Below are 16,440 nucleotides of genomic sequence, written 5' to 3'. Positions count from 1 at the left end.
TCCCGGGGGACCCAGGGCCACCGCACCACCCAGGGCCACCAGAGCCGTCCCGCGGGACCCAGGGCCACCGCACCACCCAGGGCCACCAGAGCCGTCCCGGGGGACCCAGGGCCACCGCACCACCCAGGGCCACCAGAGCTGTCCCGCGGGACCCAGGGCCACCGCACCACCCAGGGCCACCAGAGCCGTCCCGGGCGGACCCAGGGCCACCGCACCACCCAGGGCCACCAGAGCCGTCCCGCGGGACCCAGGGCCACCACACCACCCAGGGCCACCAGAGCCGTCCCGGGGGCTGCTCCCGCCCCCCCTCAGCCGGCCCCCCAGAAACACAGCCTGAGGTCCAGATAAGGCGCAGCTTGAACCTAGCCTGGCCACCCAAATCAGCCAGCTTGGGACAGTCAGCCCGCATGGACAAACGCCTTCCGTCCCCAGCTCAGGGCGCCCCAGAGCGGGGTCCAGCGCCGCCCGAGCCCCGAGGTCTGCGCACAGGACCAGCTGTTCACAGGTGAACTGACAGCGACCAGCCACACTGGAAATCCTGCTCCTGGCCAAGCCCCGGCACAGCGGGAACGCACAACAGCCCCACGCCAAGGTCCAGCCCGCACCCACCGCTGAGGTGCCGGGATAGCACGGCACGGGGGCTCGGAGCACCGGGCAGGGGCAGAACCGGCCTGATCGGCACGAGAGACTGTGGCCAAACGGGAAACCACCGCTGGCAGAAACCGCCACAGCTACGGCTTCACCATGGCCAGGGGGCCGAGAGGACCACGGACTGACCGCACAGGAACACACGGAGCTCCGAGCCCCTGGCGGGCGGACACCCCGACCCGCCCCTCGGAGCAGCGCCGGGCACCGCGCCCTCCCCGGCATCCACCGGTGCTGCCGGCGCTTCGGGTACCTGCGACCGGCCCTTTGCTGCATCCGGCTGTGTCGCCAGGCTCAGGACCACGGCACAGCCCCGTCCAGCCTCCCCGGCCCCGCAGCGCCCGTCCCACGCTCGCCTTCACACAGCTGAACCCAGCCCGGCAGCAGCCACACACCGACCAGCCCAGGGCCGGCACAAAGCTCGGCTCCACCGGCGCACCAGCGCAAAGCTCAGTTCCACCGGCGCAAAGCTCAGTTCCACCGGCGCACCAGCGCAAAGCTCAGTTCCACCAGCTCAAAGCTCGGTTCCACCAGTGCACCAGCACAAAGCTCGGCTCCACCGGCGCAAAGCTCGGCTCCACCGGCGCAAAGCTCGGCTCCACCGGCGCAAAGCTCAGCTCCACCGGCGCACCAGCGCAGAGCTCGGTTCCACTGGCGCACCAGCGCAGAGCTCGGCTCCACCAGTGCAAAGCTCGGTTCCACCAGCGCACCAGCGTAAAGCTCAGTTCCACCAGCTCAAAGCTTGGTTCCACCAGTGCACCAGCGCAAAGCTCAGTTCCACCAGCTCAAAGCTCGGTTCCACCAGTGCACCAGTGCAAAGCTCGGCTCCACCAGCACAAAGCTCGGCTCCACCAGCGCAAAGCTCGGCTCCACCAGCGCAGCTCCTGGTCCAGCTCAGCGCGCAGCACTGAGCGCCAGCAGGACGGGCGGGCAGGGAGCTGCCGGTGGGCAGAGCCACATTGTCCCTTCCCGCAGCAGCCGCACCGTGGTGGATCGAGGTAACGGTGCAACCGCGGCCACAGAAATCCCAATGTTCCCACTAGGGCCACGTCCCAGTCCTGCTCTTTCCCTCTGGTGTCCCTGCACCCCCCGTCTTCTCCTCAGCGCCAGAGTTCCTGCCCTCGCAGCACCAGAAACCTTCTCCCTCACAACACCTGCCGCTCCACCCCACTCCGTGTCCAGCGATCGAGATCATCCTCCAGCCTTCCTGCTCCGGCTTCATCGTCTCTCCCAGCGCCGCCAATCCCAGCGCCAAGCGACTTCTTTGTCTGACGTTCTGCCCCTTCCCCCAGACCCTGCCCCGGCGCTGCAGGCTCAGGAGGCGGGAGCTGCCCCGGCAAAGCTGCCTGCGCATCGCCGGGGCCGCACCACAGACCTCGGCCAGACCGGGGATGTTCTGTGCTGCGTGCCGCGGGCCCCTCCAGCGCGGTGGTGTCCCCTCGTCCCCAGCCCCTCCTGCTGTGGGGCAGCGGCTCCAGCTGTGCCGGCACTGCCGAGCCTGCGCCGCTGGGACACGCGTGCTGACGGACCCGCGGCGTGGCCTCACCAGCACGGGATGATTGAGCAGCGTCTGCAAGGACGTCGGGAGCCTCTCGGGGCGTCTTTGTCCTGAGACCCCAGCACCCCCACCCAAACCGACCAGAACGTCTGGTCAGAACGCTCCCCGTTTCTCATTTGCTGTTCTCTGCAGTCAACTCCCAGCGCAGCCGGAGCCCGGGGTGCCCGGGAGCGGGGACATGCCCACGGCTCCAGAGCCGCGGCTCCCGCAGGCACAGCCCGGCTCCCCCGCATCGCTCCGCGCCGCTGCCCCAGCCTTTGGAAACCACCGGCACAGACGAGGCGACTCTGCCGAGGTCACGGACTCAGCAGGAAAGAGCTGGCGAAGCAGAACGCCCTCCTTCCCAAGGGGTGTAATTTAGTGGGGCCGATTCAGCTGAGCCAGGACGTGCCGGCAAAGCCTGCGGCGGCCGGCAGTGCCGGCTGGGACACCGGGAGGGCTCCGTCGTCCTGGCGGAGATACCGCAGCGATGGCAACTCCTGCCGCGGCGCTCGGTGAGTCACGGCACCAGGAAACAGCTTCAAACGACACTGGAAGAGGATGCGGAACATCCTGCGAAACTCGGGCTGGCGCTGAGCGAGCGACACGCTCGGCCGATCAGCTCATCGGAAAAGAGACACTGGGAAGTGACCTCGTTAATTGGTGCCAGCGGCTTTGAACACGAGAACAGCCGGTGTCAAAGGACTCGCGGAGAGAAACGCAAAAACAAAACCCAGCATCTTGCAATGCCTATTGATAAAATGACGCTCGTTTCTAACAGCAGCATGTCTAACAGTGACTAAAACCTCCCATGGCAGCGAGGCCCTTGGCTGGAACCGCATCCTGGGATGCGCCTCACCGACACCTCTGGAGCTGCCCGGGAAAGGCCGAGCCCTGGGCTGGAGGGGCTGCAGGTGACCCCACAGCACGTTCTGTCCAACCCCAGGGACCCGCTGACCGGGGCCGAGCCAGGACGGCTGAGCGGCCACTCCTGCCCCGCAGAGCCAACGCGGCCACGGCCAGCGCCGCATCCGCCAGCACCAAACCAGCCAGCGCCGCACCCGCCAGCACCAAACCAGCCAGCGCCACACCCGCCAGCGCCGCCCTGCTGCCGGCACAGCCCACCCAGGGCTCCGTGCAGCCTGCGCCTCCCACAGAGAAGCAGCAGCCGAAAAACACGCGAGAAGCTTTTCCAAAGCAAACCCGTGTCTTGAAGTGCAGCAGGAGCCTGAAGGAGCCCAGAAGCGCGCTGGAGGGGAGTGAAAGGGCCATATGGGGAAGAGCACACCCTCCGCGTGAAACTCGGGCTCCCCATGCCAACAGACTCCTGCTCCTGCTCTGGCCACTGCGTCCCCCGCAGGGCTGGAGCTGCAGGCTGAGCCCAGACCAGCGGCCAACGCCAGGACAAACCACAGACCGCTGCCGCCTGGCAGCAGCTCTGTGAGGTCCCACCTGCGCTCCTACCACCTCCTGCCCTTCGGCACCGCTGCGCCTGCCCTGGCCACGCTGCTCCCGCATCCCCATCACCTGGCTCAGCCCATGCCCCATGGCCCAGCTCACCCCGTGCCCATCGCCTGGCTCACTCCGTGCCCATTGCTTGGCTCACCCCTGCATCCCCATGGCCCAGCTCACTCCTGCATCCCCATGGCCCGGCTCACCCCTGCATCCCCATGGCCCAGCTCACTCCTGCATCCCCATGGCCCGGCTCACTCCCGCATCCCCATGGCCCGGCTCACTCCCGCATCCCCATGGCCCGGCTCACCCCCGCATCCCCATGGCCCGGCTCACCCCCGCATCCCCATGGCCCGGCTCACCCCCGCATCCCCATGGCCCGGCTCACCCCCGCATCCCCATGGCCCGGCTCACTCCCGCATCCCCATGGCCCGGCTCACCCCGGCATCCTCATGGCCCGGCTCACCCCGTGCCCATCGCTCGGCTCACCTCGTGCCCCACGGGCTGGCTCGCGCCCTCCCTCCTGTGCCGCCAGCATCCATTGCTCTCCATGCCCAGAACCTGCCTTTTGGTTGCTTCTGAAAATTCACTTGTATGGAAGAAATTAAGCGCTGTGTAATTACTGTTCTAATTACAAATTCTATTAATATAATTCTGTCCATAGTCTGTTCCAGAGTAACATCGTTAGAGGTCACATTCATTGCATGCAGGGGCTGCACCAACCTCAGAACTGAAGTTGCGTATCATTTTGCTTTATGCAAACATCTGAATCTTCTACAGAGCTCGGCAGCTTGCAGCAGCCTCTGAAACTTGGCAACGAAACACGCCTGGGATGAGGGAAACGCTCGTCGCTAGCCCCCTGAAAATCTGGCCGAATTTGGTGGTTAGAAACTACCGAAAAGCAGCGGGTCCTGCCTGCGACCGAGCCGGCGGGGGCAACCAGCCGAGGCCACCCCAGCGCCCCTCCGCAGCCACCGGCCACCAGACCAGGCACGCTTCCCTCTCCCCGCAGCGACGCTGCCGCCGCCCCTGCGAGCGGCCCCGGGGCAGCGGCCGCCGGCTGCACCGCTGTCACCCAACACCACCGCAGACCCCGGTTCCCGGGAAAGGCTCCCTCCCCCAGCCGCACGGCGAGCGGGGCTCCCGCGCCGCTTCGGCAGCAGCCTCCACAGCGCCGGGTTCCGTACAGCACTCTCCCCGCACCGCCTCCCACCAGCACCGCGACAGCAGAACCTGCGCCGCAGCAGCCGCGGCTCCGGCCTTCCTCCCCTCTGCAAACCACGAGCTGCCGGCAGAGAAAGGTCTGGCGAGAGGACGCGGCAGGGCTGGCGACACCCAGCTCTCCGGGTCAGGGAGCTGAATGTGGGATTTCACCGACAACTTCCCCCCGATTTCAGGAGCAGAAGCAGCTGTTATGGTCACAGAATCTGACCTTCGGATCAGAACATGACCGAACCCACAAACAAAAACCCTCTTCCAGCAATTTCTGTATCGAGCCCAAGACACGCGGCTTGGAAGGATGCTCCCTTCAGAGCCGGGCACTTCAGAAAGGGTAAATCCCCAGCACCACGCTCCCAGTGGTTAATTACCCCCATCAAGTCAGTCTCAATCGCTTGGTAGCGCTGGCACGGCGCTCTTTTCACCGGGATCACGATCTCAGCCGGTGCCGAGCGGGGACGTGGGGGACGCAGCTAAGATGGGAAATCTGTGGGATTCCTGCTCCACCAAAGGCGCAGCTGGGAAGGAGGGAGGGAGGGGGCGGGAAGGGCCAGGAGGGCCAGGCGGGTCTGCGGGGGGCAGGCACGGCCCCTGGACGCCAGCCCGGTCACAGGGCCGTGCCACGGTCACCGCTCACGCCGCGTCTCCGGGTCAAACCGGAGAGCTGCCGGGCAGCCCCGGCTGTTTGCAGCTGCGTGTGCACGAATTCGGCTTTCACACCCTCCTCTGAGCAGCGGGAGCGAACACGCACCTCGAGTGGGGTTGCTAAGAGACGCACCACACCGCCAACGTGCTCCCGGCGCCTTGCACGCGCTCACGCGGCGCGGGAGGGCGGCGAGGACGGACAGCGTGGGGACGGACACGCGGACACGGGGCCGGGTGCAAGGGCAGGGGCGGCGGCCTGGAGGGTTGGGCAGGCACGCTGCCCACGGACACGGCCCCGGCAGCGACCCCCAGGCTGGTGCTGCTGCATTTCAGCTGGCAGCCCCTCTGCCCCGCAGCACGGGAGCCACGAGCAGGATCAGAGCACGGCGCCGCAGCCCCGCGCTCTCCCGCTGCAGCCGCCGTGGGGACGCGCACGGGAGAGCTGCGGGACCCACGGGAGCACGGGGGACGGTCCTTCCCCAACGGGACCACCCTGACCGGACCCGGCACACGGCGCTAAGGCGCTGCCACGGCCCGGGCCAGCCCTGCAGGCCCTCACCGCCCTCCAGCACCAACCCTTCCCTCCTCCCACCATTAAATTCCATTAATTCAACACCCTTCTGCGGCAGGAGCCCCCCAGACCAGCCACAGCAGCGGAAAAAGCCCCCTCCTCTTATTGGTTTTACATATGCCCTGTTCCGATGCCACCGAGTGTCCTTTGTCCTTGCACACAAGGCAGATGAAAATAATTGTTGAACGTACAGTCCCTCGACCACGCAGCGGAGTGAACTGTTGTCACAGCCCCTCGCCCTCCTCCCTCCACGCCAGCGCTGCCGTGGGCGCAGGGACACAGCGTAGGGACGAGGGCGCAGGGACACGGCGCAGGGACGCGGGCGCAGGGATGAGGGTGCAGGGACGCGGTGCAGAACCGCCAGCCGGGGGCTGGTACCCGCACCCACTGCGGCGGAGCCACCGCTCCCCAAACCGGCCCCACGTGCCACCCGCAGTGCCACTCGTGACGTGAGCGGGCGGGAGCGGAGCCGAGCACGCTGCCAGCCCCAGCACACAACAAAACCCAGGGCAGGGAAGCCCACGCTCCGCAGCCCCCGATCCTGCGGGACCGGCCGGCGGCCGCGGGCCCGCCCGCGATAACGGGCACGGCCGGTCACCGCGGGACACGGGCCCCTCGGCCGGGCCGCTGGGCCGCCCCCGGCCCGCAGCGCAGCGCTCGCCCGGCTCCCCGCGCCGCCGCCGCAGCTCCCTGCGCCGGTCCCGCCGCCGCTCTCTGCACCGGTCCCGCCGCCGGGCTCCGGCACACCCACCGCCGCCGGATCCGCTGCCCGCCGCGCCACGGGCAGCCCGCGCCCGGCGCCCCCGCCGCAGCCCGGCCCGAGGGACGCGGGGAGCGGCCCCGGCCCCGCGAGAGCCGCGACCGCCGCGACCCCGCGCCCGCCGCGGCCCGGGCCCCGACAGCTCCCGGCTCCGGGGGCGCCGCGCCCCGTAGGCCCCGGCCCAGGCCCGGCCCCGCCTCCGGCCACCCCCGCGGGCCGGCGCTGCGGGAGCCGGCGGGCAGCGCGGCCGGGCAGCGGCGTGGGGCGAGCCGAGCCGAGCCGAGCCGGGCCGGGCCGGGCTCCCGCCGGGCCCCGCGGGCAGCAGCGAGCGCGGCCGCCGCCCCCGCGGGCACCGGCAGCAGGTGCGGCGGGCGGCGGGGACAAAGGGCAGCGGCGCCCCCGGCCCGGCTCGGCGCGGCTCGGCCCGGCTCGGCGCGGCTCGGCCCCGCTCACCCTCGATGGAGATGACGTGCTCGCGGATCTGGCTCTGCAGCGCCAGGTCCTCCACGCGCTCGATGAGGTCGTAGATGGCGTAGATGTTGGGGTGCACCGACTCGAAGCGGCCGATCTCGGCGCGGATGGCGGCCGAGTTGGACAGCCCGAACTGCGGCGGCGGCGGCCCGCCGGGCTGCGGGCCCGAGGGGCCGGGCACGGGCACCGGCACCGGCCCGCCCGGCGCCGCCAGGCTCTGCTGCTGCGGGCTCTGCCCGGGCCCGCCCTGGAAGTTCATGGCGGCGGCGGGGCCGGCGGTCAGCGGCGCGGGGCCGCGGGCAGCCGCTGCATGGCCGCGCTGCGGGCTCCGCTCTGCGGGCTCTGCCGCCCCCGCCCCGCGCCCGCCGGCCCCGCGTCAGCGCCGCCCCCGCCCCGCCCCGCCCGCCCCGCGTCACGGCGGCGGCAGCAGCAGCGGGACCGGCCCCGGGGCGGGGCTGCGGGGGGTCCGTGCGCCGCGCGGCCCGCGCGTCCGGCCCTGCGCGCCCCTCCGGCCCCGCCCGCCCAGCCCCGTGCCGCCCCCGCCCCGAGCCGCCCCCGCCCCGTGCCGCCCCCGCCCCGAGCCGCTTCGACCCCGTGCCGCCCCCGCCCCGAGCCGCCCCCGGCCCGTACCCCCCCGCCGCAGCCCCTCGGGGCGCGGGGCCGCCCCCCCCGGGCACCCCGCCGTGCCCCGCAGCCCCCCCCGCCAGCCCGGCCTCCCGCTGCGGTTCCCAGGTAATTGACTCCATCGTCACACTGATCATGTCAAGGTCACTAATGAAACCATGTAGCATGGCTGGTCCCCAGAGGTCCCTGGCTGGTCACTCAGCGCTGCCCCAGCGCGGGTCCCCTCCGTGTCACCGCAGGGCCATGCTGCTGCTGCCCCAGCGCGGGTCCCCTCCGTGTCACCCGCAGCGCCATGCTGCTGCTGCCCCAGCGCGGGTCCCCTCCGTGTCACCGCAGGGCCATGCTGCTGCTGCCCCAGCGCGGGTCCCCTCCGTGTCACCGCAGGGCCATGCTGCTGCTGCCCCAGCGCGGGTCCCCTCCGTGTCACCCGCAGCGCCATGCTGCTGCTGCCCCAGCGCGGGTCCCCTCCGTGTCACCCGCAGCGCCATGCTGCTGCTGCCCCAGCGCGGGTCCCCTCCGTGTCACCCGCAGCGCCATGCTGCTGCTGCCCCAGCGCGGGTCCCCTCCGTGTCACCCGCAGCGCCATGCTGCTGCTGCCCCAGCGCGGGTCCCCTCCGTGTCACCCGCAGCGCCATGCTGCTGCCCTGCGCTCGCCCCGGCTCCAGCGCTGCCACAAAGGCCGGGGCAGCATCCGGCGGTGCTCAGAGCTGCGGCTGCCATGGCAGGATGCGCGCTGGGGTCCATCTAACGAAGCCGCGGTGGCCACACTGGTTGGGCTGTCCACAGTCACGACTGTCAGGCTGCCAGCCCTGTGGGTCCTGTGGGGCAGGGGCCACACAGCCCACCCAAAACAGCCTGCGAGGAGGGACCCCAGGACAGATAGGCTGCAGGGTGACCCCAGGATGGACAAGCTGCAGGTGACCCAGGACAGACAGGCTGCAGGTGACCCAGGACGGACAGGCTGCAGGTGACCCAGGACGGACAGGCTGCGGGGTGACCCAGGACAGACAGGCTGCGGGGTGACCCAGGACGGACAGGCTGCAGGTGACCCAGGACAGACAGGCTGCGGGGTGACCCAGGACGGACAGGCTGCGGGGTGACCCAGGACGGACAGGCTGCAGGGTGACCCAGGACGGACAGGCTGCGGGGTGACCCAGGACGGACAGGCTGCAGGTGACCCAGGACAGACAGGCTGCAGGGTGACCCAGGACGGACAGGCTGCGGGGTGACCCGGGACGGACAGACTGCGGGGTGACCCAGGACAGACAGGCTGCGGGGTGACCCAGGACAGACAGGCTGCAGGTGACCCAGGACGGACAGACTGCGGGGTGACCCAGGACAGACAGGCTGCAGGTGACCCAGGACAGACAGGCTGCAGGTGACCCAGGACGGACAGACTGCGGGGTGACCCAGGACGGACAGGCTGCAGGGTGACCCAGGACGGACAGGCTGCGGGGTGACCCGGGACGGACAGGCTGCGGGGTGACCCGAGACGGACAGACTGCGGGGTGACCCGAGACGGACAGGCTGCGGGGTGACCCGAGACGGACAGGCTGCGGGGTGACACAGGACGGACAGGCTGCAGGGTGACCCAGGACGGACAGGCTGCGGGGTGACACAGGACGGACAGGCTGCAGGGTGACCCAGGACGGACAGGCTGCGGGGTGACCGGGGACGGACAGACTGCGGAGTGACCCAGGACGGACAGGCTGCGGAGTGACGCAGGATGGACAGGCTGCAGGGTGACCCAGGACGGACAGGCTGCAGGGTGACCCGGGACGGACAGGCTGCGGAGTGACGCAGGACGGACAGGCTGCGGGGTGACCCAGGACGGACAGACTGCGGGGTGACGCAGGACGGACAGGCTGCGGGGTGACCCGGGACGGACAGGCTGCAGGGTGACCCAGGACGGACAGACTGCGGGGTGACGCAGGACGGACAGGCTGCGGGGTGACCCGGGACGGACAGGCTGCGGAGTGACGCAGGACGGACAGGCTGCGGGGTGACCCGGGACGGACAGGCTGCGGAGTGACGCAGGATGGACAGGCTGCGGGGCGCACGGCGCTGGCAGCACCGCTGGCGTGGGCAGATGGGAGCGGCTGAGCTCCCGCCAGCGAGCCGGGGAGACCAACGGGAACCAGAGAGCATCTTCCAAAACGAGGAGACACGAAGGAAACAGGATCACGAACCCCAGCAGATTACGTGAGAACATACCATGAGGTGAAAGAAGAACCGAAAACAGCCGGCGGAGGGAATCAAGACCCCAACGACGCGGTGCCCCGTCCCACCGGGAGCAAAGCGGGGGTGTCTGGGGACAGTGGGGCTGGATCCCAGCCCACGCTGCCCATGCTGGCGGGAGGGCTGCAGGGCACGGGGAGGAGGAGCAGGAGGAGCAGGAGGAGCGGTGTCAGGAGCGTTCCTCACCACCCCCGGGGCGCAGGAATCGCTGGGCGGCGCTGGGTGCGTGGGTGGCACCGGCGCGTCCCTGCGCTCCTGCCTCCAGTCGCCCTGCCCGGATTCCTCGAGAGCGCAGGTCCTGCCGCCTGCGCCGAGACCGGTTTTGTTGGAAAAACTCCGTCATGAGGCTTTTCTGAAAGCTTTCGGAAGATCCGCGTCCATTGCGGTGCCAGCATCGAGCTCACGTGTGTGCTCGCTGGCACTTTCCACGACCTCCTGATGGGTTGTGGTCCCAGGTTCGCTCTGCGCGGCTCTGCCAGCCCAGGGTGCCCGTGTCCTGCGGTGCTGTGCGCGCCGTGCACCGTGCCCGCAGCTGCCCAGCCGTGCGGAGGTGACACGGAGCAGCCCAGGGGTCCCCTGGCCAAATCCCCCGAGGGGCCGCACGGAGCCTCTGCCCTGCGAGCCTGGCCCTGAGCAATCCGCCCGGTTTCTGTGTCCTCCCCACACACATTTCGGCCCCAGGCGGTTCCCGGGTGTATCTGGACATCAGGAAACGTTTCTTCCCCAAAGGGCTATGGGGCATTGAACAGGCTGCCCAGGGCAGTGCTGGAGTCACCAGCCCTGGAGGGCTGGACAGATGGACATGAGGTTCTCAGGATGTGGGGTCATGGTGGCATTGGGTTAATGGTGGGACCTGCTGATCTGGAGGGTCTTCTCTAAACAGAACGATTCTGTGCGTCCACTGGCCGCCTGAACTGGCTCCACAGCCGGTGCCACCGCGGCGGTTTCCTCGGGAAGCTGCGGTGCTGCCTCGTGCTGGGGTTTCCACGCACCCGCAGGGCTCCCCGCACCCGCAGGGCTCCCCACACCCACAGGGCTCCCCACACCCGCAGGGCTCCCAGCACCCACAGGGCTCCCCGCACCCGCAGGGCTCCCAGCACCCGCAGGGCTCCCTGCGGAACGGGAGAACCACTCTGACAGTTTGGGTGTCCAAACCCCGTCCGGCGGGGCTGCGGCTGTGGGTGTCTGAGCGCGGGCACCCTGACCCTCCCCCGGCGCTCCGCTCCGCCGGCACCGGAACCGTGAGCCGATGCAGCCCGGGGAGTCTGCAGAGCTCCACAGGGGCATTCCTGCGGTCCTGTGAGGTCTGGGCAGCGGGATTCGCCTTTGTACAGATACCTGAATGTACATACATACGTATGCACCCGTGTGTGTGGTTTGGTATTTTCCCTTCCTGGGAAAAGGAACAGGACGAAAAAGGAAAAAAAACCCCTGGCCGCTTCTTTTCCGCTGGTGTTGGCGCCCGGCACCGCCCGGAGAGCGAACGGCGCGCCGAGCGGGGGCACCGAAAACGGAAACGGAAAAGGTGAACCAAACAGCCACCTCTGTCCGCAACCACAGAACCGTCGGTGCAGAACCGGGCACTCCTGGAGCCGCCAGCCCCGGGCAGAGCAACGTGCAGAGCACCGGGCACAGCACCGAGCGCTGGGCACAGCACCGGGCAGAGCACAGAGCGCCGGACACAGCACAGAGCACCGGGCACAGCACAGAGCACCAGGCACAGCACAGAGCACCAGGCACAGCACAGAGCGCCGGACACAGCACAGAGCACCAGGCACAGCACAGAGCACCGGGCACAGCACAGAGCACCAGGCACAGCACAGAGCGCCGGACACAGCACAGAGCACCAGGCACAGCACAGAGCACCAGGCACAGCACAGAGCACCAGGCACAGCACAGAGTGCCGGACACAGCACAGAGCACCAGGCACAGCACAGAGCACCAGGCACAGCACAGAGCGCTGGGCACAGCGCCGGACACAGCACAGAGCACCAGGCACAGCACAGAGCACCAGGCACAGCACAGAGCGCTGGGCACAGCACAGAGTGCCGGACACAGCACAGAGCACCAGGCACAGCACAGAGCACCAGGCACAGCACAGAGCACCAGGCACAGCACAGAGCACCAGGCAGAGCACAGAGCGCCGGACACAGCACAGAGCACCGGGCACAGCACAGAGCACCAGGCACAGCACAGAGCGCCGGACACAGCACAGAGCACCGGGCACAGCACAGAGCACCGGGCACAGCACAGAGCGCTGGGCACAGCACAGAGCACCAGGCACAGCACAGAGCACCAGGCACAGCACAGAGCGCTGGGCACAGCGCCGGGCACAGCACAGAGCACCAGGCACAGCACAGAGCGCTGGGCACAGCGCCGGGCACAGCATAGAGCACCAGGCACAGCACAGAGCACCAGGCACAGCACAGAGCACCAGGCACAGCACAGAGTGCCGGACACAGCACAGAGCACCAGGCACAGCACAGAGCACCAGGCACAGCACAGAGCGCTGGGCACAGCGCCGGACACAGCACAGAGCACCAGGCACAGCACAGAGCACCAGGCACAGCACAGAGCACCAGGCACAGCACAGAGTGCCGGACACAGCACAGAGCACCAGGCACAGCACAGAGCACCAGGCACAGCACAGAGCGCCGGACACAGCACAGAGCACCAGGCACAGCACAGAGCACCAGGCACAGCACAGAGCACCAGGCAGAGCACAGAGCACCAGGCACAGCACAGAGCGCTGGGCACAGCACAGAGCACCAGGCACAGCACAGAGCGCTGGGCACAGCACAGAGCACCAGGCACAGCACAGAGCACCAGGCACAGCACAGAGCACCAGGCACAGCACAGAGCGCTGGGCACAGCGCCGGGCACAGCATAGAGCACCAGGCAGAGCACAGAGTGCCGGGCAGAGCACCGGGCACAGCGCCAGTCCCGGCTGTGGGTCCTGAGTGAGCCGGTGGTTTGGTGCTGTGAGCTGGGTGGGTGCTGTGCCACCCATGCGCAGTCATCACACAATGAGAGATCACAGTGGGGCCGGATGGATCCGGGCAGCAGGTGACGATCCCGAGGATGACACGCTCGCGTAGCGCTCCAAAAGGCTTCATTTCTCGAACAAAGCCAAGGAAAATCACCAAAATCGCCGTGGGCACGGCTGCGATCGCAGGGACCCCTCGGGGGCAGGAACGTCCCGTCCCGCCCTGCCCTGTGCACCCCGTGCCTCCAGCCGCAACACGAGCGGCCACGGCCCCGACGTCCCGTCCCCGCGCTGGACCGGGCGTCCCCGCGTGTCCCGTGCAGCCTGGGGCGGGTCAGCCCTTCCCCGGCCTGGGAAGCTCCGGTTTCCCTCCCGTGTCGCTGCTCCAGAGCTGCCACCAGCTCCTCCATCCCCACCAGCTCCTCCATCCCCATCAGCTCCTCCATCCCCACCAGCTCCTCCATCCCCACCAGCTCCTCCGTCCCCACCAGCTCCTCCGTCCCCACCAGCTCCTCCATCCCCATCAGCTCCTCCATCCCCACCAGCTCCTCCATCCCCATCAGCTCCTCCATCCCCACCAGCTCCTCCATCCCCATCAGCTCCTCCGTCCCCATCAGCTCCTCCGTCCCCACCAGCTCCTCCGTCCCCACCAGCTCCTCCATCCCCATCAGCTCCTCCATCCCCACCAGCTCCTCCATCCCCATCAGCTCCTCCGTCCCCACCAGCTCCTCCGTCCCCATCAGCTCCTCCATCCCCACCAGCTCCTCCGTCCCCACCAGCTCCTCCATCTCCACCAGCTCCTCCGTCCCCACCAGCTCCTCCGTCCCCACCAGCTCCTCCGTCCCCACCAGCTCCTCCGTCCCCACCAGCTCCTCCATCCCCACCAGCTCCTCCATCCCCACCAGCTCCTCCGTCCCCACCAGCTCCTCCGTTCCCCACCAGCTCCTCCATCCCCACCAGCTCCTCCGTCCCCACCAGCTCCTCCATCCCCATCAGCTCCTCCATCCCCATCAGCTCCTCCATCCCCACCAGCTCCTCCATCCCCATCAGCTCCTCCGTCCCCACCAGCTCCTCCGTCCCCACCAGCTCCTCCATCCCCACCAGCTCCTCCATCCCCACCAGCTCCTCCATCCCCACCAGCTCTTCCGTCCCCACCAGCTCCTCCATCCCCATCAGCTCCTCTGTGCCCACCAGCTCCTCCATCCCCACCAGCTCCTGCGTGCCCACCAGCCGCGGCCCAAGGAGGGAGCGGCAGCGCCGTGAACACCGCAGGTTGGTACCTGCACACGGCGGAGCTCGGACAGCACTCAGTGTCTGCCCGGACAGCGCTGAGCTGGGCAGAACCGCAGTAATGGGGCTGGGAGAACCACGGTAACAGGGCTGGGAGAACCGTGGTAACCAGGCTGGGAGAACCACGGTAACAGGGCTGGGAGAACCGCGGTAACCAGGCTGGGAGAACCGCAGTAACCAGGCTGGGAGAACCGCGGTAACGGGGCTGGGAGAACTGTGGTAACCAGGCTGAGAGAACCGCGGTAACGGGGCTGGGAGAACCGCGGTAACGGGGCTGGGAGAACTGCGGTAACCAGGCTGGGAGAACCGCGGTAACCGGGCTGGGAGAACCACGGTAACCGGGCTGGGAGAACTGCGGTAACCAGGCTGAGAGAACCGCGGTAACCGGGCTGGGAGAACCACGGTAACCAGGCTGAGAGAACCGCGGTAACCGGGCTGGGAGAACCACGGTAACCAGGCTGAGAGAACCGCGGTAACCGGGCTGGGAGAACCGCGGTAACCGGGCTGGGAGAACCGCAGTAACCGGGCTGGGAGAACCGCGGTAACGGGGCTGGGAGAACTGTGGTAACCAGGCTGAGAGAACCGCGGTAACGGGGCTGGGAGAACCGCGGTAACCGGGCTGGGAGAACCACGGTAACCAGGCTGAGAGAACCGCGGTAACCGGGCTGGGAGAACCGCGGTAACCGGGCTGGGAGAACTGCGGTAACCAGGCTGAGAGAACCGCGGTAACCGGGCTGGGAGAACCGCGGTAACCGGGCTGGGAGAACCACGGTAACCAGGCTGAGAGAACCGCGGTAACCGGGCTGGGAGAACCGCGGTAACCGGGCTGGGAGAACTGCGGTAACCAGGCTGAGAGAACCGCGGTAACCGGGCTGGGAGAACCACGGTAACCAGGCTGAGAGAACCGCGGTAACCGGGCTGGGAGAACCGCGGTAACCGGGCTGGGAGAACCGCGGTAACCGGGCAGGCAGAATCACAGTAACCGGTTGATAAAAGCAGCCGGCTGCACAAAACGGGGCTGCAGCGACAAGCTCCAGAGCAGCCGCAGGGACCCGGCTCACCCAGCAAACCGCGCCCGCACGAGTGACACGGGCTTGAACCGGCAAATTAACCATTCCCCTGGTGATAAAACCGGAGCCCAGGCTGAGGAACAAGGTCTGCGCTCTGGAGGGAACACACTGAGAGCTCGGGGGTGCACGGGAACCAGCGGTGGTGCAGAGCGGCCCCAGGAGCGGCAGTGCCGGGGCTTGGGTGGGGAACCGGCACGGGACACGGGTCCTGCACCGCCAGATCCCACTGACACAGCCGGATCTGAACTGGCCCCGCCAGATCCCACTGACACCACCAGACCCCACTGACACAGCCAGATCTGAACTGGCACCGCCAGATCCCACTGATACCACCAGACCCCACTGACACAGCCGGATCTGAACTGGCCCCGCCAGATCCCACCGGCACCACCAGATCCCACTGATACCACCAGACCCCACTGACACAGCCAGATCTGAACTGGCACCGCCAGATCCCACTGATACCACCAGACCCCACTGATACAGCTGGATCTGAACTGGCCCCGCCAGATCCCACCGGCACCACCAGATCCCACTGATACCACCAGACCCCACTGACACAGCCGGATCTGAACTGGCACCGCCAGATCCCACGGGCACAGCCAGATCTGAACTGGCACAGCCAGGTCCACCAACATGACCCCATGCATGGGGGCTGCACAGGGAAACCTGCACCGCGGAGCTGGGCCGGGGTTCCAGCTGTGCCCGCGGAGCTGGGCCGGGGTTCCAGCTGTGCCCATGGAGCTGGTCGGGGTTCCAGCTGTGCCCGTGGAGCTGTACTGGGGTTCCAGCTGTGCCCGCGGAGCTGGTCGGGGTTCCAGCTGTGCCCGTGGAGCTGTACTGGGGTTCCAGCTGTGCCTGTGGGGCTGGTCGGGATCAGAAGCAGCAGCTGTGGCAGCCGAGACGTTCAGGGAGAAAACCCGGAGCCGTGAA

General features: G+C 68.5%; 1 protein-coding gene across 2 annotated transcripts in view; it reads right to left on the bottom strand.

Moving 5' to 3' along the window:
* AGAP3 (ArfGAP with GTPase domain, ankyrin repeat and PH domain 3) overlaps positions 1-7,558 on the bottom strand; it is a gene marked incomplete at both ends in the record, with an annotated part of 73,436 nt that extends 65,878 nt beyond the window's left edge. For both annotated transcript variants that reach the window (XM_080339882.1, XM_080339883.1), the window contains one exon: positions 7,282-7,558. In XM_080339882.1, coding sequence (XP_080196008.1) covers positions 7,282-7,558 — 277 coding nt within the window. The remainder of the gene's footprint in view (positions 1-7,281) is intronic.
* Positions 7,559-16,440: the final 8,882 nt, after the last annotated feature.

This window comes from Nesoenas mayeri (assembly GCF_963082525.1).
Source record: "Nesoenas mayeri genome assembly, chromosome: 2".
Lineage (NCBI taxonomy): Eukaryota > Metazoa > Chordata > Aves > Columbiformes > Columbidae > Nesoenas > Nesoenas mayeri.
Note: the sequence above shows the minus strand (reverse complement) of the source record. Positions and strands in the feature narration are given on the sequence as shown.